At 40.1% G+C, this 21548-nt stretch overlaps 1 protein-coding gene across 2 annotated transcripts; it reads left to right on the forward strand.

The window, feature by feature from the left end:
• Window positions 1-83: 83 nt before the first annotated feature.
• LOC115736532 (mediator of RNA polymerase II transcription subunit 13) lies at window positions 84-20265 on the forward strand. Of its 2 annotated transcripts, XM_030668274.2 has the most exons (23): window positions 104-331; window positions 427-585; window positions 2619-2692; window positions 2820-2959; window positions 3590-3676; window positions 3919-4006; window positions 4141-4221; window positions 4377-4454; window positions 4537-4616; window positions 7476-7554; window positions 7658-7966; window positions 8324-8383; window positions 8745-8958; window positions 9918-10181; window positions 10662-11996; window positions 13048-13315; window positions 13525-13669; window positions 14630-14717; window positions 15094-15172; window positions 15974-16269; window positions 16458-17544; window positions 17906-18277; window positions 19314-20265. In XM_030668274.2, the coding sequence occupies exons 2-23, from the start codon at window positions 562-564 to the stop codon at window positions 19916-19918; spliced, it is 5853 nt and encodes a 1950-aa protein (XP_030524134.1). In that variant the 5' UTR covers window positions 104-331; window positions 427-561; the 3' UTR covers window positions 19919-20265. The 2 variants fall into 2 exon arrangements, with proteins under 2 accessions (XP_048139264.1, XP_030524134.1); XM_048283307.1 differs by having other exon boundaries at window positions 84-585; window positions 2826-2959.
• Window positions 20266-21548: the final 1283 nt, after the last annotated feature.

Here is a 21548-nt window from a genome sequence, read left to right on the forward strand (position 1 = left end):
CCATCGAAACCGATTTTCCAATTTTGGAACTTGGAATCGAACCGGTTCTACTCTCGAACCATGCTCGCCCCGGTTGCGAACGGCCGAAATCCGTTAGAAGATCCGACCCGTATTTGATCGGCACGAACCGGACCCAGTCCATCTCGAATCTCCTTATTTGGGCCTGAACTACAGCGCTCTTATTCTTTTTCCTCCGATCATTTCTCGTGCTTGCACGCCTGCAAATTCGCATCAACCGAGCGGAGGAGAATCGCACGGAATCGAGTTCGCTCGCACGATTCCACTCGAATTCTGGTCCTCCTCCTCCTTCTTACCTGCGACGGGACCAACGGCTAGGGTTCAGCCGCGAGTTCCTCGTCTTAGCTCGAGCTCTCCGATGCTCGTTTCTTCAACTTTCGTCAAGAGCTGATTTGCACTCGTTTCCAGCCTGAATTCTTCGAGCTGCCCGTTGCGGAGCATTGCTCGGAGCTTCCGCGATGTGTGTGCTTTCGTAGCCTTTTGGTGTCGTGGAGCTTGGGGCCTAGCATCGCCGGAGGAGCTTCATCGTGCTGGAGTGAAGTGATGTGGACAAATGTCTTTAAACTGGTACGTGCCTCTGATGCTCCGGTTGTTGTTGTTGTTTTTTTTTTTTTGGTCGTTGTTTCAATGCCGGAGTCTTCACGAGATTGATTCTTCACGTTCCTTCTTATGGTTTCAGTGATGTTGGATTGGGATTTGGTTACAGGCAACGTTGGTTATGTTGTTTAGAATTTTGTGGGTGATTCGATTTTTACCGAGTTACTGAACAGAATGTCGTGTGCCTTAAGGCGGATAGCTTGTGTTGTTATATATGTCTACTTTTAAAGTCATGTGTTACTCGGCGCCAAAAAAAAAAAAAAAGTCATGTCTTACGGTCAGTGCAGTGGGAATCTCTATGTAGTTAAGAAGCTTCAAAGCTTAGTTTACTACTTCTGGTATAGATATAATTAACTCTGCATGATTACTGACCGAATTCAACAATGCCCTGTCTACGTACAATAGTGCAAGAAGCTTTCCTTTTTGGTTTTGTTGGGTTGGACCTTATTCTGTTTCATTTTCTTTTGTTGTGGGGGTGGGGGGTTGATGTTCACTTGTTGGCCGTTTAGCGAAACCTTCGGAACTTGTTCTGCACCATGCTGATTAATATGTGAACAATGTAAAACTTGATTGCCGGGTTCTGAAATGGCAAAAGCTAAGAATTTGGTAATTACTTTCTATATTTAATGTCCACGTATTTAATTCCAGTTAATAGTTGAATCTAGACAGGGTTCACAGCCTCTTTACTTGAAGGAATTCGAGAAATTTAATCACCCATGCCATGCCTCTGATGTGTATACCCTCATAACCCCTTTTGTTTTGATCTATTTGAGGTCTGTGATGTATATACTAAGTCAAAAAGAGGGGGAAGTTAAAAGATTGGGAGACATTGAGAGGTTTCTCAGTAAATTTGCCTTTAAACTGGTGCGGATGAACGGGAACACATGAAGGATTATGAGGAAAGAAGATTCCAACAATTTAGGTCCTAGATGTGTAGAACATATGGTAATTTCGCAGATTCATTCAGAGATTTTAATTGCTAGCTCCCTCTTACTTCTCTCTGGTAACACTTGCTGATTTGTCAAAATTGTCAACACTTGCAGCCTAAAGCTCATTGTCATGCTTTCCACCAGCAACCCATCCACTTGCCTATGCAATTAGAAATAAGTATGAAAATTAGCAAGCTTCTTTTATTCATCTTTCTCCAGTTACATACCTTGAGCAAGTTTGCCGCTACCTGAGAATACTTTCTCATATTTGATCCCCTGGCTAGAATAGAAATCCTGTTCGGGAAGTGACCAGTGCTGCTGGTGCTCTTCCTGCCATCCTGGCTGTCTTGTTTTGTTGCCCGTCTCTTATGCCTTTATCTCAATCGGTTTGCTTGGGAGGATATCTAAAAAATATAGTTGTATGATCCAATGCATTTTTATGATGAGTTATTGTTGATTCTCAAATAGGTCTTGTCTTGTTTAGACGAGATGAACCAATAGTGCTAGTGGTACTGAATGGTGCTATTATCTGAGTAGTTATTTCAGAACCTTTTTCTATAGGTATTACCTCATGATTCCTCCATTTGTCTCTCTACTTTCCACCTGGTAATTTCTCACATGATAGATAAAGTGTTTAAGAGAAAGAACTAGGAATGTGAGACATGATACAGTGAAATAATTTACTTTTTGGAAGGACTTTATCATTTTAAACTTAATTAGTTGAATCAGTATCTTCCTGACTTGACTTGTAATTTTTTTTATGTAGAAGATAAGTCACTTTCCTTCCCCATGAAGAGGGTAGCAAGGGATCTATCACGTTTTCTAGGAGTCTAATTTTTTTTTTTTTCCCCTTTTTACAGCATAGCCTACTAACAGATACCAGGAGTCAAAACACTTGGAATCTATTAGCTGCTCCATGAGTAGTTCATTTAGTCTCAATATATGCTTCTAATGCACGCGTCTTTGTTTCTGCCTGCCTTTGTGTTATTTCTTCATTATGTGTCCCTTCCTTACATAGATTTCATTTTCACGTTGATTAATACAGTTTTTTTTTTGGTCGAATGATTAATACAGTTTGGTCTCCATCAAATATCCTGGTTCCAGTTTCTGCCTCTTGAATCAGATTTAAACCCTTTACCGGACAGAAGGTTAGAGTCAGGCTGCCTCACACACACTGTCAAAATGCCAATATACTAATGTTAATCTAGATGTGCAAGTGCTTTCCTAAAGGCTTTTATGATATGTCTAATATACGATTTTCTTTATATTGGATAGCGTCAGGTCAGAGACAAAGGATTCTGCTACTTTCTTGGTGCTTTCATCTCATCTTCAGTTGCAGAAGAAAGGCTTTCTTAGCACATGGACTAATTCGTTTGTGGGACCCTGGGACCCATCTCAGGGTTTGCACAATCCAGGTGAGTGTAGATGCTTTGAGATGGTGGTTTTTCAGGTTATTCCTGGTTATATAAAGAAGATGGTGAGATGCATGTTTCGCTCTGTTGCTTCTCAAGGAGGACAGAGACAGCTGTCGTCTTGCTTATGCAATTTCTTTTCTCCAGCCAGACTGTTTGCAACAACAATGGAAAACTCTCTCTTTGGGCAATTCTTATGTTCAGTTCTTGTGCTTATTACATCTAGATTGTTCTCTACGAAGTATCTTGAGCCTTAAAAAATAATGCCCTGCCCAACTTGAGAAATTTGGAAAAATAATCCTGGATTACTCTGCTTGTGATTTGAGGCAGTTTTCAAGTTGAACTGGTTTTAGTTTAAAGTTCTTGAGGTGCAACCTTCCCAATATGCTTTTAGTGTAGGAGGTAGTTGCCTTGTTGTGGCACCTTCTCTTCTTCCAGGATGGATTGATTTTGTCCTACTGTTTGATCACTTGGTATAGGTTACTGTGCCACTATAGATATTTTGCTTGAGGATTGAAAAAAATTGCAAATTAAATACTAAAAGGTTTTTGCCAGAAAATCTTCCACCCTCCATTCCTCCTTTGTTTCGACGGTAATGTAATTGCTCTAACAGCTTAAATTTTTTTTGCATAGATGAAAAAATCAAGCTCTGGCTTTTCCTTCCTGGGCGCCACTTATCTGTTGTCGAGACTGCACAAGCAGCAGTATCTGGACTAAGAGGTAACTTGAGTTCTCCATAAACACTGTTATATTGGTTTCAGTTGTATACCTTTCTTTTCATTGACCTGTATAACTTCAGATTCATTTTGTGATGTTTATGTTTGCACTTTAACTTTACTAATGTACTTGCCTGTTCTCTCTGTTTATATATTTGTTTCTAGGAAGGAGGTTGTTGGTGGATGTAGTATTTCTTGGGTTTTTTTGTGAAGGATTTTATAGTTTCTTTTCTTTGTTGATGGAAGTTGTTGCATCTGGACTATGGTTGGCTCCTGGGGACTCGGAAGAGGTTGCAGCAGCTCTGTCTCAAGCTCTACGGAATTGTATAGAGAGGTTGCTCTCTTTCCTGTTGACTGTAACAATATAAATGTGTACCTATGTATGTACATGTACGTGCGTGTAGACGCGTGCACCTACATTCGCTTGTGAGGATTAGTACTTGACACTTGTCTAGTTGAATTTGGCAGGTCACTAAGTGGACTTTCTTACATGAGATATGGAGATGTATTCTCAAAGTACAATCCATTTCAGAGTGAAGGAATTTTCAGGTATTCTACTTTCTTCCCCAGTGAGCTTTTGCTTCCCCTTTTCGTTGTACTCCTGTTCCATCTTGTTCTTCTTGCTCCTTCTCTGCTAAGTCTTTAGTACTTGGTAGGACCACTGAAACTTGATCTATCATCAAACTGTCGGTTGGTAATTGCAGGAGAGGTCAACCAACAGTAGAATTTGTCTTTGCTGCCACAGAAGAGGCGATCTTTGTACATGCAATAGTTTCAGCAAAGTATGTACACTCATGCATTGACTTTCATTTCTCATTGCTCTTTGAATAAACATGTATGTGTGATTGTTTTAATCTGTAACAGGCATATACGTGCCCTTTCAAGTGATGACTTGGAGAGAGCCTTACGGCACGCTTCTCGCAATTCTAGCCATAGACATCCAGGTTGGAACATATGGACTTGGATGTCTCTGATGATTTTGGATCTTTCTCTGGCATATAATTGCAATTCCTTGCATCTGCACGGCCTTAATTACATAAAAAATGTGTTATGGTACTCATAAGAATGACAAATGTTTGCATCAAGAGTTTTGTTTATTTATTTATTTGAAATTAATCAAGTGCCCACTTACGAAGTGATGCTTGCACCAGATATTTAACACACTGTCTGGTTTTATGAGTCTGCTGTCTTGATATTCTCCTCCTCACTACTTACTGATGAGCACAAGTGTTAACAGATGGAATTTATTAAGCTCAGTGATCAACCACTAGGATCCAAGGATTTAACAGATAAATCAATGGTGATATAAAAAGCTTTGCTTTTAGAGTTAGACAGAACCAACTGGGTGAGCTGGCTGTACAAGAAATTGTCTGCACCTATGTCTTGTTCTGCTCATAGGATCATCTTGGTAGAAAACCGGACCTAATAAAGTTTGACCTTGTCAAACTAGTAATAGTCAACCCAGTTTTTTTCGGTTTGCACCAGTGTTACTCCGATCACTGCTCCCCCCCACCAAATAACAATCTGGTATGGGCCCCAAACATGGTGCATTCGCGTCTTAGTCTCTACTTCTGGAAATTATATTGCAAGCTAGAAAACTTTGGACTCTGGAAACAAAATCGTTACGTCCCCATGCTCCTCCCTCATGGTGACATGGGGGGAAAAGGGAAAGAGCAGAAGGGGTTTTTTCTCGCTTTTGACATAGGAGGCCCCAGTGAGAGGCCCTCACGACAGGCTATTAGCTCAACGGTAGATCTTCTTCCCTAGGGATCCTAGATGAGGGACCCTAAGAGAGCTGCTGGCTCCGACTACCGTCCATGCATGATCCATGCCAGATCTAACCATCTACCTGTCCTACCTCCTCTATATTCTTTACAGCCAATCTTTGTCTTAGTAGAGTCTTTCAATAGCATTTTTCAGTCTTCTTCCCCTGCGCTCATTGCAAAATATTTCTAAATCCCCATACACCCAATGCCAAATGGAGCAAGCCAACCAGTCTTGAGGTGGTGAGAAAGAAGAAGAAGAAGAAGGGGAGGGTAAGTCGTGCCCGGGGGGGCTGGTGGGAAGGAGAGAGAGAGAGAGCTCTGCTTTTCCTGGCCTCGAGCCATGTGCAGAACTTTTAGATTAGGCGTTTCAGCCTTTTCTATTGATGAGGCAATCTAAACAAAAGTAGTGCTCGTGGGCTCCTCATTTCTCTTTATTGTAAGTTCTTTAATAATACAAAAAGTCCTTGAGCCCAAAGCATTTGAAGTAAAATCAAATAGAAAGACGCGGGCTTGTCCATTGTCGAAAAGTCGAGTCTACATAAAAATTTAGTTCAGCCTGTTCATACTTAATACATGAATATGGTACTACTTAGGTCCAGGTAACATTCGTTTGCACACCCGCAGTAGAAAGAATTAGCAATTGTTGAAAGGGGATTCAAGGCCTTCCCTCCAAGCACCGGTGTTTAAATCTTTTTATGTAACAACATGATAAATATACTCTTCTTTTGATGGAATAAAGTATTAATGTATGAATTCCCATGCATAGTTAAAAGCATTTGCTTTTTAGTTGGAAATTCTGCATTAGGACATTGTTAATAAGTTTCCTAAGGGAACATGATATCAATAATAGAGAAGTCATTGGAGAAGAGTAAAGTAAATGGATGTACACATCCTGTTACCAGTACAGCTTAAGCAATGTTTTAAAGGCACTATTATCAAAATCCCTTTCATTCATACTTTCATTACTGACGTAAACAAGTTGAATTGATGGTTGGACCGGTTGAATTGCCATCCATCTCTTTCATTGGTCATAAACGGTGATATGGTGAATTAAATCAGCATTAGTTGCCTTGTGATAAGGCAAGATCATGTAATGCCTCTAGCACATGTTAGATGAGACATAAAAGAACATGCTTGGCTGGTTAACAATGTACATGTATTTGCGATCTTCTTGCTTGACTGGCAGCATTTTTAAAATCTCCACCTCATATTTACCCTGTTAATCAATCTTCCATGTAAGCTTCAATTATTTGCAAAGTGGGAATTTCCTTCTTTTCCTTCTGTTCGAAAGCTACATTAGCATGATCATTCGAAGTTCCTGTGAAGGCGTGGAAACTATGTTTTCTTGATTGCTTGTCTATGGGATTTCAATGGGCCTTGGATTTACGTATCTCCCTCCACCTATCTCCACCTATTACCTTATACTTTTGGGTTGGATGTTCTTATATGGTCTGAAAGTCAGGTTTTGCCCCAAATTTATTTCGCATACAAGACTTCTTGTTGGTCAATTCCACATGCAGTTCACAGGATGGTTTGTACAGAGGAGGGCTGCTAAATACCCCACATTGTTTTTCTATGTGTCTTCAATGGACCCTAAGTCTCCTTCCACTTATCGGCTTAAGTTTTTTTTTTTTTTGGTTGGATTTCTAGCAATTATCCGTAATTGTGCTGTTCACATGATTTTTAAGTTTGACGATGTTTGTTCTTCACTTCATAAGTAGGCACGATGATTCGACGGTTTCTGTGATGACATATATTAACTGCAAGTATAATCGTGTTGCATCTCCCTTCGCATCTCAAAGCCCATTGTTTAATTAGTGAGACATCAAGCAATAATTGTGTTACTGTGATGTTTATTGGTGATGTGTTGGAGGATGGACAGTCATTGAAAAGCTAAACTACTTACTAATTCATCAAAATAACAAAAAGGGAAATTATCACTATAGAATTTTGGTTGAGTGATAGTTGGGAAATATCCAAGTAGGCTTCTGCAATAACTGTTGAAATGCATTTTCATCTGTATGATCATCGTTGCAGTGATTGTATCTCCTAATGGCATGCGTGGGAGGCTAATTGGTGGATGTCCAAGTGATCTTGTCAAGGAAGTATACCTCGGGTAGACTAATTGGATTTACATCTAGTTTACATTTTTGTTTCTTTGTTTTGATGACAATAATCCTTGGTGCTAGTCCTCAACATCTTCTGTTACTTTTGGACAGCTCTGGAAAGTCAAAGGCCTCGAGTGGGTTAGTAGGTTTACCGTCTCATGTTCCCCAAGGTTTTGGCTGCCAACTGAGGGGACAAACTTGTTACGCTGAAGTGACTGTTGGCTGCCCAATTCCTGAAACTGACAAGGCATTAGCTCAAGGCTCAAATACTCTTAGAAGTGAATGCCTTCCTGCAGGAAGATGCGATCAGAAGGTCTCTCAGGATCATTCATCAACTTACGAGAAGACATTTTTATACCCATCTGAGGCAGTGCTTGTCCCAGTCTTGAACGCATCTCTTACCAGATCTTCATTGAGAAGGTACACACTAGTTTGCCTAAAAGTTCCTGGCCTCCTAGGTTTATTTTTTCTTCTTTTTATGTTTCTAATTTCAATTGGCCAAATATATCTTATCTAGCAATCACTTTCAGTTGGACTTGTCTAGATATGTATACGGCTGCATATCCATTTTGTATCTCCTTCTGACAACCTGTAATTTTGACCATGTGTGGAGTTTGCTCTCCTGCACCAATTGCTTAGTGCCCAGCTTTCCTTGCATGTGTTAGATGACCTCCTATTAGAATGGTCTATGAGATTGATGGAGATATCTGCTACTTGAACCCATATTGGTCATTGTCTTTACATCAGTTGAGTCACTCTATGTACTTGATGTTGCAGATTTTGGCTGCAGAATTGGTTAGGGCCATCACTGATGGGTTCATCTTACTTTATGCATTGGTGAGTCTATGATTCGTGTGTTGAGTTTCAATACATCACCAAACACAAACTCGAACTTGTTTGCTATTAGCTCTCCTACATTTTTCTAGTTAAGATAATGACACAACTTATTGCAATCCTTGTATATAAATATATTGCTTTGGACTGTGATCTATTCGATCTATCATATTAGAAAGGACAGTTTATGAATTCAGGCACCTAAGGGGTGCCAAACCATCAGTAAAACATAGATTTTGTTTCTTTCGGCATCTTTATCCTGCATTAATATCTTAGTCACAATCGGGTTCATCTTATAAAAAGAACCTTAGATGCAGAAAACAAATATGTTTGACCTCTCTCATCACTGTCATATCTTTTGCAGTGGACCACAAATGGACACTCTCGAGGATAGCAATGGATTACGCACTCAGAAAAGTCATTATAGTAGTAGCAATAGCAATTCTAGCAGCTTAAGCAGCGTTAGCAGTAGCTCAAGTGAAAGCGACTACAATATGACTTCTGCAGCAGGAGATCTTGAAGCAGATGCAGACTCATTGATATCTTCTGCTGACTTGCAGAATGACCGCCTGAAAATGGTATGAGTTCTATGTCCTTACTTTTCAGATTGTCATTTATGGCCTGAGACCTGAATCCTGCCATCTCAAATTGTCTTGGCATGGACTCATGACTGCTTATCCTAATATCTTGAGCCATCTAGCATTTTCTCTACATTCATATTTGTGGGGTTTGTGGACCATATGTATTTTGCATGTGTTTATTTCACGTCCTTCTTTTTGGCCATATTTATTTTTGCTTAGTTAGAGTGTGTATGTATGGATGAATACGTGCACATGTATGGGTGTTCATGTGCGTGTGCACGCGCTCATCTTTTTTAATTTGAGGTGTGGAGAGGGGTTGGTATTGCTTGCTGTGTGTGTGGTGTTATACTTATTGAGAGAACTTTGAGAATTTTGCATCTAACTTATTTGCTGCTTATCTGTCCAACTGCCTAATCTGTCAAAAGACGTAAAATAATAGCAAGACCCAGTTTATCTTGTTATCGGAGTTATGTGCACTTCCAGAGGATAAGTAGGTTATTACATTGATCTTTTGTCACACCTAGGTCTTTGAAGTTTGAGATCTTTCTAAGCTGTAGGAAAGCCATCATACTTCCTGACGCCTTTTCTTTATACTTCTCATGCACTGCTTCAATCTTGAGTTATCAAAAATTTGATGATATGAGATCTTGAAAAAGACTTGCACCGGGGGTTATGGTGTGTAAATTATTTCTATTCAGGTAGAACAGATGAAGAAAACTATTGTCTGTACCGACTTTTAGAATATTAAAGGATGAAATAGATTGTAAACTTTTGCTAAGATTTTGGTGCATATTTATTTCTCTTATTTTTGTGAATCTCAATTTGAGAGGAGGTATATTTCTGTTGTCCAAGTGAGGGAAATGATAGGATGCCAATGATCCTTGAATTAATGCTCGTCTATTCTGTCACTGATATTTGGGATGACAGCCAAGTAATTATCATTTATTTTAAACTAGGGCGCAAAACGTTCTCGATCGGTAATAACAGAAATGTATGGTCAAGTGGACGCTGCTGTTCCTATGCAAGAAGCATACAAGTCTGATTTTGGATCTTCAGAGGTTAACACTTCGGCAATTACTAGAGTTGCAAATGAGCAGATAGGATCTCACTGGGATTGGGATGACGACGATAGAGGTGTGGACATGGATATTCAAGCTCTGTTATCTGAGTTTGGTGACTTTGGGGACTTCTTCGAAACTGATGCTTTGCCTTTTGGAGAGGTACATATTAATTTCTGGAAATTTCTTTTCAACTTTGTCATATGCATGGGGTAGTTAGAGTTGCTTATTCTCATATTCTTGAGTAGACTAGTAGGTCTCATTCTCTGGAATTCATTTATTTCTTTTTGTGAGAACGTAAATTTTCTGCATTTTCAGACAATTTTTTTCACTGTTATGGTTGCTGTCCCGTTTCCTTTACAATTGAGTAATCTTTTTTGCCTCTACTTGACATGCAGTCTATTTTTAATCAATATTGTGGAAATGAAGGTAGATTTTGTGCTTTTTTGTATGAATATTTTTATAGTTTTACAAGTATTAGGAGTATCATTTTTCAACTCTGATAGGAGAAGAGAGTATTACTTTTCAATGCCATTTGAGTGTCAGTTTCTAGGCAGCAGTTGCTAGGTGCATCGCCATTTGACTTTGGATAATCGCTGAATCATCACATCAATGTGATTATCTTTGAATGTCGTTGTGAAGCCCCCAGGAACTGCAGAGTCGCAGACTCTTATGTTTTCTGGTTCAGATTTGGTAGTCAGCAGCAGTCCCGTTGGCATGATGGATGTTTCAGAACATATGCTTTTGCCTGTTGGTTTTCCATCTCTAGAGGGCTTTAACCCTCCAGCAGTGTCAGAAGAACATGTCAGCAAAAGTCAAGAGATTACCCTGCCATCTGGGCCAATTGTTGACACTCCGGCATCTAATATTGGTGAGTTTGATCATATTATCAAAGCGGAAGCCTTGATGACATTTGCCCAAGAATATGGAGCAGTTGAGGCACCTACGAGCGACTTCTCTTCGTCAATTTTCAAAAACCCATATCTGCCAAAATCTTGTAATGTGGAGAGTGCAAATTCTAGCACTAATAATTATAAGTATGGTGCTACACCTCCATCTTCTCCTTGTCTGGATGGATCAGATGAGAAGAATGGTGTGTCTTTGACCTCAAAAACGTGTCAGGGGAATGATGCTCGGTTAAAGAATTATTACACCCATGTGGAGGCTGGTAAAGTCAAAGATGGGATGTTGTCTAAATGTAACGACAGTAGTGCTATTTCTATGGAGGCTACTCCATCTTCAGTTTCATTCTCTAATGTCGGTCCTGCAAATGCCGTGAAGCCTGTCCAGAAGAAAGTGATTGAAGGTACCGCGGAGCATTTAGTTCTTTCTATGAAGACTGTGCTTGCAACAGAAGTGGAGTGCCTTGCATTCCAAGCATCCATGTGCAAGATACGTCATACATTGCTATCTTCTAGTGCCCAAGCGCCAGTAACTTCAAGCAGGTTAAGTGGGAGTGCTATTATAAATCATCTGCCTGGTGAGCAAAGCTCAATGACAGATAACATATCTAGCATGTTTGAGGTGAAGAAGAAAGAATCTATACCGGTCAGAATAGCTGGTGATGTTGATGGAGGACTATTAGATGGACACCTTAATGCTCCTATACGTGTTTGGCGCCCTGTTGGAGTTCCTAAAGTTCCAAAACCTACTAGTTCTCCCGGTATTGAAGTATGTCCATCCCCACTTAACTCATTTAGTGAGGAAGGTGGGCTCTCCTATGGGCAAAGGCAACCACTTCAGGAGCTTCTAGATGGAATGCAATTTCTGGTCCAGCAAGCTACTTCCTTTGTTGATGTGACTTTGGATGCAGACTGCGGCGATGGGCCTTATGGTTGGCTTGCATTGGAAGAGCAATGGCGGCGTGGATTTTCTTGTGGCCCTTCTATGGTTCATGCAGGTTGTGGAGGGACTTTAGCCTCCTGTCATTCCCTGGACATTGCTGGTTTGGAGTTAGTAGATCCACTTTCTGCAGATGTAAGGATTTTCTTTCTTTATCTAATACTGGTTGCTGCTCCTTTTATTTTTTCTTCTTTAGGTGAGAATTGCAGGCTACATCTCAAGACATAGATATCTTTCCTACAATAAATTTGTTTATCTTGAGCTGACTAGTAATTATTTTTACTCCAACTTCTTGCTCCTGGTGGTTGTAGTTAAGTATGTGCAGCTTCTGATGTTTTAATGGCACCATTTTGGCACCTGAATTTGTTATGCAATTATGTCATGTGTTTCTTTTCATAAATAAACAATAAGAATTGTGTCTTCATACAAATACGATACTGTAAGATAGAAAACACAAGAATTTGGTTTTTGACCATAAATGCTTTAGTAGCTGTATCAGATTATTAAGTTGCTGATGTCTATAATCTTACTCCGAGTCTTGTGGATAGATAGATGGCCTTTAAAGCTGGGGTGGTGACAGGGTTGAGATGAGATTTGATTGAGATTATTTTATGCAGTAACGATATTCCTTCAACATGAAATTCTTTATGGGGCTGTGAAACATGTTTCCTTCTGGTCTATACACCTATTCAATCTGAGAATCCTGCTGTTTTCATTATGACTCGTCTGGATGCAATCTGTTAATGGTTTTTGGAACGTTGTAAACTATCACCGCTTAATAGTAATGGCATAATCTTGTCGTCAATATGTTGGCAACAGAATGAGACCATTGAGTCAATATTGTCCATACAATGAGAGCCCTGACTTTGATTGTATGCCAGTGGATTGTATCTGCTGCCACAAACGCCTAAGATGCAAAGTTGAACTAATTTCTTGGAGTAGCTTAAAGTATCTTCCAACTAATATGCGAGAAAACCTTTTGGTAGGAAAAATAACCTAAATATTTGCCACCAAATCAAATGGCTTTCCCCTTATGAAGTATTCATCCAGACTTTTTGTTCTTAAATTGCATGTTCTTTGTGGTTCTCTCTGTTGGAGACATACTTTGGAAGCGTCATAATCTTAGATATTTGACATTTTATGCATTGTGAGTTCCTAGATCCTTATGTGGGGAATTGTGTCCTAGGTCCAAGTGGCATCTGTGATTAGCTTGCTACAGTCGGACATAAAGTCAGCCTTAAAAGCTGCATTTGGCAATTTGGATGGTCCTTTATCCGTCACTGAGTGGTGCAAGGGACGCAACCAGCTAGGTGACGTTGGAAACATGGCAGATGGATTTTCTGCGGAGTCCAGCGTAGGTGAGTGTAGAGATCCTTCAAGCACTACGACATTTTCAGGTGGAGAAATTTCAAGCCCATCCCAATCCACTGCAGTTGGTTCATCCAATATAAGAGGTAATGGAAAGCTAGACAAGACATAAGTTGAAATTTGATTAGGTATGATTGTGGGGATATAGCAAAAGGTTATTCCTTTTCTGCCAGTATCATAACAGGACTTATTGTTCAAACTTTGTAATATCCCCAAAGAGGTGCTCGAAGCTCATGTTGTTGTCGAGTTATACTAAAAGTTGTTGGTATTTAAATATTACATGGTTTATGGACAGTGACTAGTGGCCTGGATGGATCTAAACTGGATGAGTCGTGCCAAAGGAGATTAAACCAAGATAACAATTCAGAGTCTGGACAGCAGTTCTCCTCCCGGCTAAGGCCCACATTTTATGTCCTTCCTTTACCTGCAATACTTGTTGGGTACTTCTCTATTCATTTTCTCATTTTCTTTGGTTGTGTGGTGTATTTTAGGGCCGAATAGCATCAAATTGCCTAATAGGAAAACCAAACAAAGAAGAAAGAGAAGAAAAAAATCCATGTATTTTGCTTTGAATCTCCTTGTGAGGTGAAGTGCCTCTAGTCTAATAAGTGGCAATACTTGCTGGGTGCTTCTCTATTCAGTTTCTCGTTTTCTTTGGTTTTGTGGTGTATTTTAGGGCCGAATAGCATCAGGTTGCCTAATAGGAAAACCAAAAAAGGAAGAAAGAGAAGAAAAAAAATTCATGTATTTTGCTTTGAATCTCCTTATGAGGTGAAGCACCTCTAGTCTAGTCTGTTAATGTAGTATTTGCTCAACAGCTTGTAACAAGCAAGGCAAGTTGATAGTCTTAGTTGGGGTTCCAACTGTAAATTAGCATTCTCAAATGCATAGCTCTTGAGTATTTGCATCCTCATGTGATAACTCATCCATGTACTTATCAGAGGTTCAGTGTCCTGCACTTATTTGTCTTCCTCATCAATAGTTGTCTTGATGGTTACGGAATGAAAAGATAAAAAGTTTAACATATAACAAATTGACTGATTCTTGTAAGGATTGTGGAGAGGCATATCGTCTATATATTGTGCTTGTCATTTGTTTAGGTATGTAGCAGTTTACCATTGACCATGTTTATGTTTTACCGGTTTTCGGTGAGGCGATCCATAATCACTTGAAATATGCATATACTGACATAGAGAACTGATTCGGAGTTAATGTGTGCTAATCATCTCTAATACTTGTAGCATAGCCAGCCAGCATATGCTGGCTTAGCTCTGGCCATCATGCTTAGGATCCTAGGGTATTCGCTATGGCTCTTTGATTAAACATTAAAATTCCCATAAGTAGTGGAATGTTTCACTAGGGATTGGTTTAAAAGTTAAAATAGGAAATGATCTTTGCAGGTATCAGGATGATTGGCTTAAGACATCAGCTGGCTCTCTACAACTATGGGAGAAGGCTCCTTTTGAACCTTACGCACTCCCAAAACCTGTGAGCATCGTCTAATCTACGCCCTTTTCTGACATAGGCTCTGTCCGGACTGACTATTACATTTTACTTTTTTGCTTAATCAAACTCTTGTGGATTGACTTCTACATTTTACCTTTTTTCTTAATCAAACTCTTGTGGCCCACGCACTGACTTGTTATTGTTTTAAAATCCGAAACACTTGGAACTTTCACAAAACGCAAAAATTGACCCCTAGGTTCACATATAACTTTTTGATATCTTTCGAATTCAAAAAATATTTCAAAATTTTGGCAGGAAAGCAAAGTAATACTTTTGCTCAACTGAAACAAACAGGCCCTAATGGAAACATTACTAGTGCCATCTCTTTAGTCTCATTTTATTGTCACGACTAATGCAGGTCAGCTATTATGTTCTATGCCCAAACATTGATCCCTTAACTTCTGCTGCTGCTGATTTTTTCCAACAACTTGGTACTGGTGAGTTTGTACTTTATGGGTCGTATTTCTTGTACACAGGCTGTTGTGGATATAAGTTTGGCTTCCGATCAACATTTTCCTTTTTTTGTGCATAGTCTGCAACTGCTGGTAAAGATAACCTATTTGTCAAGATCTCACTCCTTTAGAGTGTCTTTATAAGAATTGGAAGGGATAGGCATTTCGGGGTATTGACGGCCACGTTTTTCCAGAATGCATGAACATGGTGGTTTCTTCTCATGGAAAGATCCCCTTTTTGGCTGTTTGTATCCACTGTTGAGTAGTTTAACTCCCTTGCAAAATCCTTGACCATAGTTCTCTACTTTTCAGTGAGAAAAACTATCTAAATACTAAGTCTCTAAACTCAAGCCTTGACCAAGGCGGTGACTATCGAAAAGTGAGGGTTCCGCTCTTAATTATTAGCTGAAAGGGGAAATAGTCTTCCTCTGGACAAAGAATTGCCACGTCGTAACATTCCTGTGTCATTGTTTGAGGAAACTTAGGGGCTATTTTCTCATTATGGCGACATAATTTGTTGGTGATTGGAACTCTTGTGGCCTGTCCATTCACATAGATGCATTTTGTGAGAGGACATTGAGTCCTGGATCTTCATGATCAAAGGGTATTCATGCCTTTCTGATTATCGACATAAGTTTGATCTTTTGGAATCAAATTTGTCTTTGTTCCAACCACCCACGTAAAAGCCAGCTATACACATGATAGGCTGGTTTACTTGAAGATAATCTTTTGTTTATTTGCCATTAAGAGGAATTGTCCTTCATTTTTCCTTGTTTTCTTCCTCAGTTTATGAGACTTGCAAACTGGGGACTCATCTACCCCAGACTGTGGGAAACCAAATGGAGATTGATTCTGGAAAAGCATCGACTTCTGGTTTTGTCCTTCTGGATTGCCCTCAGTCAATGAAGATGGTCAGCAGTAATGCATCTCTTGTGGGATCAATGAGCGATTTCTTTTTATCCCTATCCAATGGCTGGGACTTGACAAGCTATCTCAAGTCTCTGTCAAAGGCTCTCAAAGGCTTGAAATATGCACCATGTTCAACTGCAAACCCTAAAGAAGGAAATAGCGGTTCTTGTTTGGTAAGCATGAACATCCTTCAATGCAAGAGATGCATTGATTGGAGCAGCTTAAATTTTTTCATTTCATATTTGAACTTGAAAAATAACTATAGAATAATATTCTCCTGTATCTTTTTCTATTGTCTGTTATTTCTTGCTTTGTTGGCTATTTCTGCGAGTTTCTTTACCTTTCAATGGTCATTCTGTAGGTGATCTATGTGGTTTGCCCCTTCCCTGAGCCAAATGCTGTTCTGAAAACGGTGATTGAGTCTTCTGTTGCAATGGGATCAGTCATTCTCCCACTAGATCGACGAGTGACATTGAACAATCAGGTTGGAAAAGCAATGAGCTGCTCGGCAGCTGTGGATGAAGCATCGACAACAAATATCTTGGTGCTTTCAGGATTTAGTATTTCAAAAATAGTGCTGCACATTGTGACAGTTGATGCCGTATTTAGGGTAACGAGTCCAACTCTCAGTGAGCTTACCATCCTTAAGGAGACTGCTTTTACTGTCTATAACAAGGCTCGACGGATTTCACGAGGGTCCTGTGATGTTCAGTCCTCATCACTATCAGGTAGATCCCAGTTGGTCATGACCCAAATGACCTCTCCCATTTCTTCTATGTGGAAAGAGTGTGTTGGTCCTCGAATTTCAGGGCCATCCCTTACTAGAGATGGTGAAATGGATGCCAGCCTGAGGACTGCTGCATGGGATAATTCGTGGCAAACGAGAACTGGAGGACTAAGTGGCGATACTAGTAGAGCTGGGGATTTTCTCTCACAAGAGGAAGCACGTTGTATGTTTGAACCTCTTTTTATATTGGCCGAACCTGGTTCTCTAGAACATGGTGTTTCGCCCACATTTTCTGCTAGTTTAGTTAATGAATCATCAAAAGGACAATCAGATGATAGTGGTGGAGGCTTCATGCAAAGTGCGAACTCAGTGGGAAGTGCAGATTCTGCATCTAGCTCACAAGTCGATGGATCTGAGTCAGACAGCTATGGTTCTGGCCATAAAAAGTTACCAACCATACATTGTTGCTATGGATGGACAGAGGATTGGCGTTGGTTGGTATGCATATGGACAGATGCTCGGGGGGAATTACTTGACAGCCATATATTTCCCTTTGGTGGAATTAGCAGTCGGCAGGACACAAAGGGGTTGCAGTGTCTATTTGCACAAGTTCTACACCAAGGATGTCAAATTCTTCAGATCTGTTCAGATAATGCTGCCGTCAAGCCCAGAGATTTTGTGATTACCCGCATTGGAAGTTTCTATGAACTTGAATACCTGGGTATGTGAGCTCTTTCCTCGTTTCATAATTCAATTGTCTTTAAGTTTATCATGTCATCGTCACTCAAGTTTCTTCCCCTCATTTGTTGATTTTGAGTCGAAAGCCATTGCCTTGGAATTTTTGGTCACACAGCAGCTTAGATATATGGAATAATCAATACTGGGGAGTACTTTCTCAATGATAAATATCTAAGGTCATCTGTTTTGCTCTTAACTCTTAATTGTAAAGGACAATGGGAAGAAATGACAGGAATATATCTAGATGAAATACTCTACTCAGTCTTTTAGCTCCTCCATGTTTTCCTTTGTTGACTTTGGAACTCCGCTATCCCTGATGAATTTTGTCCGTTCGTGGTGGTTAGAGTGGCAAAAAGCCATTTATTCAGTTGGAGGAGCTGAGATGAAGAGTTGGACCCTGCAACTACGACGATCAATGACTGAGGGGATGTCTGTGGGAGCGAATGGGGCTTCCTTGCAACAACAGGAGATGAATTTGATTCAAGAGAGAAACTTGCCTTCCTCACCCAGTCCGTTGTACAGTCCTCACTCAAAATCCTCAGGCTATATGAAAGGTGGTTTAGGACCTTCAACTGCTAGAAAGCAGGTCATGGGTGGACATGCAGGGGTTGAAAGCCCAAGGGGTCTGCTTCAGTGGGTGCAGACCATCAGCTTTGTTACTGTTTCTGTCGACCATTCCTTGAATCTGGTTTTTCCTGCGGATGTACCATCTCCTGGTAAGCCTCGTGTCTACTTATCATTTTTCCCCTCCTTTCTTTATGGTTGACAAACAATTATAAAAGAAGAAAACCCTTGTTGGAGCCCCTATTAAATACTCCAAGAACATTGCTGGCTGACTCCTTGACAGACATGTTTGTTGTGGAATGTGCTTATCTATTTGTCTCCACTTAAATCTGGATTGTGCGAGTGGTCAAACCATGTACAAATTCTTGTCTAGTGTTGCATCTAGTCTAATTCTATTGCTGGTGGCTGTGAGTACATTTCAGATAATTTTTGGGTTGTGATCTGATCCGTTGTTTGGTGTTTTCAAAGCCTATTTGATTATTGATCTTTCATATTGGTTTCCCTATTTTTTCATAGCCGTAAGCTAGAGTGAACTTCAAGTTGGGCATTTTTGTACCCTGTCAAGGTGAGGAACCATGGCATTTGTTTGGAATAGATTCCATTTTGAGATAATTGAAAAAGCACTTTCTCGTTGAAAGGTTCTATATATCTGTCCTTTCTCAACGCATTTGACAAAACTGGGGTGAATTCGGGAGTCTTGTGAGCATCCAACCTCCTTTTCAACTTTTCTCCCTTGAAGTTTGTGTTCTCCTATTTATCTAGATACCGTTCCCTAAAAGTAGAGAATATTCGGAGTCCATGTGTTATCCAGCATCTTTATTGTGAATGCGTCCATCTCGGTCAAGTCAAATGGAACACATTTGGTTTATAAAGGCTGTGTTTCATAAGGACACCCTCTATGTACGGCAAGGCAGTTGTTTGCACCAACTACTAGGAAAAAAATTATGTTTCCCAGGATAAGAAAATGACTGGACTAAGAAGGAAAACCAAAGAGAAGTTAAACTGAGTGATAGAAGATTGACAATACTGAAGTACTATTTGTTGCCCTGTGTTTGGGGGACACTTGCTAAATATTCTTTTCATGCGTGCTTTTTTTCATTTTGTTTATTGATGGATGCGATGACATCTGTATACCAATGTTATATGCTCTTGTATTTGGCTACCCTAAAAAGAAGATATATTGCGCAGGAGGAGCTCAAAGTGGGAGCGCTATGGGTCCATCCAGTTATCTGGAAGGTTTTACACCTGTGAAGTCTCTCGGTTCTACATCCGCATCTTTCCTGCTAATCCCATCACCCAGCATGCGCTTCCTCCCTCCGACACCTCTTCAGCTTCCTACATGCCTCACTGCTGAGTCCCCGCCACTGGCCCACCTCCTTCACAGCAAGGGCGCAGCTCTCCCTCTTTCTACTGCCTTTGTGGCCTCAAAAGCTGTTCCTACCATGAGGAAAGATTTCAGGGGTAACCTAAAGGAAGAATGGCCTAGCGTTCTGTCGGTTGGGCTGATTGATTATTACGGAGGCAATAATGTTAACCAAGACAAAGTCAGCCGAAGCATCACAAAGCAGGGAGGAAGAACGTTGAACTCAGAAGGTAAGGATCTTGAGGTCGAGATGCATTTAGTTCTCGAGTCTGTTGTAGCAGAGCTTCAGGCCCTGTCGTGGATGACAGTGAGTCCTGCATACATAGAACGAAGAACTGCATTGCCTTTTCACTGTGACATGGTTTTAAGATTGAGAAGGCTTCTTCATTTTGCTGAAAAGGAGCTATCTCGGCAACCAGAAAAATTATAGGGTGCAGTTGGAGAAAGAAGATGATTCATTTCACTTTCTTACTAACATATTTGGAGGATTGGCACACCGGCAGGATCTCTAATGGGTCAGTGTATAGTGTAGAGCAGATAGTGGAAATCAAATTGTACATGTAGCATCGCAGCTCTTCTGTAGACATCTTAGTCCGTCCGTTTTACCTTCCCCCAGTAAATTTATCTTGTAAGCGCAAGGTGAGACTGACGGGTGTAGTTTTGACTGAAGTTGCAGAATTTGTATCTTTTAGGACAGGTCATCTAACGCAAGCCTGTATAATTGACAGATTTGTTTGATAATGTAGCCTGGACAGTCTGTCCATTGTTGATCCCTTACTCTGATTCCTGGGTTTTCTTTTTCGAGCTCAAGAAAAACTGCCATCGGCATGTTGAAATATTACTTCTCTCTGTTGGATATTCCACAGTTTCAGAAAAATTTTCTTTCGCCGTCATCATTTCTTCTGATCTACACTTGCATTGTGGCTGTAATAGATCAACTCATCTCATAGTGACGGCAAGTTGTATCAAGAAGAATACTGTCGAACTTCCGAAGGCTTGAGCGAGTTTCTGGACTTGCTTGCAGGAAATCATGTTGAGATTGATTTGAGCTATTCCAGATTGCTGCTGGGGCTACCAACATGGTATGAGCTTGTCTCTCTTTAAGTCTACTTAGAGAGAGCACCATGACCCGTTTAATCATTTTATGTACATTTTATGCGTTAGTCCAAAGGATTCGGTTCCGTCTGTCCGAAGGGAGAATGCATCGGAAAACAATCTCACAGACATTGATGATGGTTGCTTATAGAAGTACCTTCGAAACAGAACCAACCAAAAGATGATAATATCGCACAACTGCAAAGTAGATTAAGCATGAGCAAGCTAGAGCTTACTAGAAAATTATCCAGAAAGTCTCAAATTTATTGTACAGTGGTTAATTCAGTTCTAAACTTTTTTATTTGATCATTTTAGTCTTAAATCTTTGGATGATTTGTCAATGTAGTCTTTCCGATCAATTTTGGCTGAAAATTACTGACCTAGACATTAGCCATCATGCTTAGTAGAGTAAATCCATGCTACAAACGTCAGGAGGTGACAACTTATTGTGACAAGTTCTTGGAAGAGGTCCTTTTTGTTTTAGTTGCTTGTGCACCTTAATAGACTCATGCCTTCTAAGGTGGACCTATCTCAATGGCACATTGAACCATTTCTTGGCACATTGCGTTTGGTAAAGAAAGACTAAAATCTAACGACATCATTGAAAGGTTACCTTTCTTCTTCAAATTCGAGATATAAGTAAAATATGGTTCGCGATATCGAAACACAATTGATCCTTTCAAATTTTAGCCAATTGGACTTACATTTTTTACTGCCTTAACTATGCAGTGCCCTGCTAGAGCTTGACTTGGAATCACACAAACCAAGAATCATTGCACGCTTCATTGTGAAATTTCAAAAAGAGATCTTGTTCATTAAGAACAAATTAATGGGAGAAAGAGTAAGAAGGCAGACTAACATGGGTGACACTCATTTTTTGGGGGCCCCACTAATCTTAGCTTACATCCAAAGCTTGCTTGCACCAACCGAAAGACCAATTGTGGCTCCTGTCTTGTTCCTTTTTG

The sequence above is a fragment of the Rhodamnia argentea genome, chromosome 8, assembly GCF_020921035.1.
Source record: "Rhodamnia argentea isolate NSW1041297 chromosome 8, ASM2092103v1, whole genome shotgun sequence".
Lineage (NCBI taxonomy): Eukaryota > Viridiplantae > Streptophyta > Magnoliopsida > Myrtales > Myrtaceae > Rhodamnia > Rhodamnia argentea.

Excerpts from the sequence above, each read along its gene's own strand:
- LOC115736532 (XM_030668274.2), top strand. The coding sequence starts at position 562 with ATGTGGACAAATGTCTTTAAACTG. Across the intron at positions 2,960-3,589 it reads TCAGGGTTTGCACAATCCAG|ATGAAAAAATCAAGCTCTGG; the intron begins GTGAGTGTAGAT and ends TTTTTTGCATAG. Across the intron at positions 11,997-13,047 it reads TAGATCCACTTTCTGCAGAT|GTCCAAGTGGCATCTGTGAT; the intron begins GTAAGGATTTTC and ends ATTGTGTCCTAG.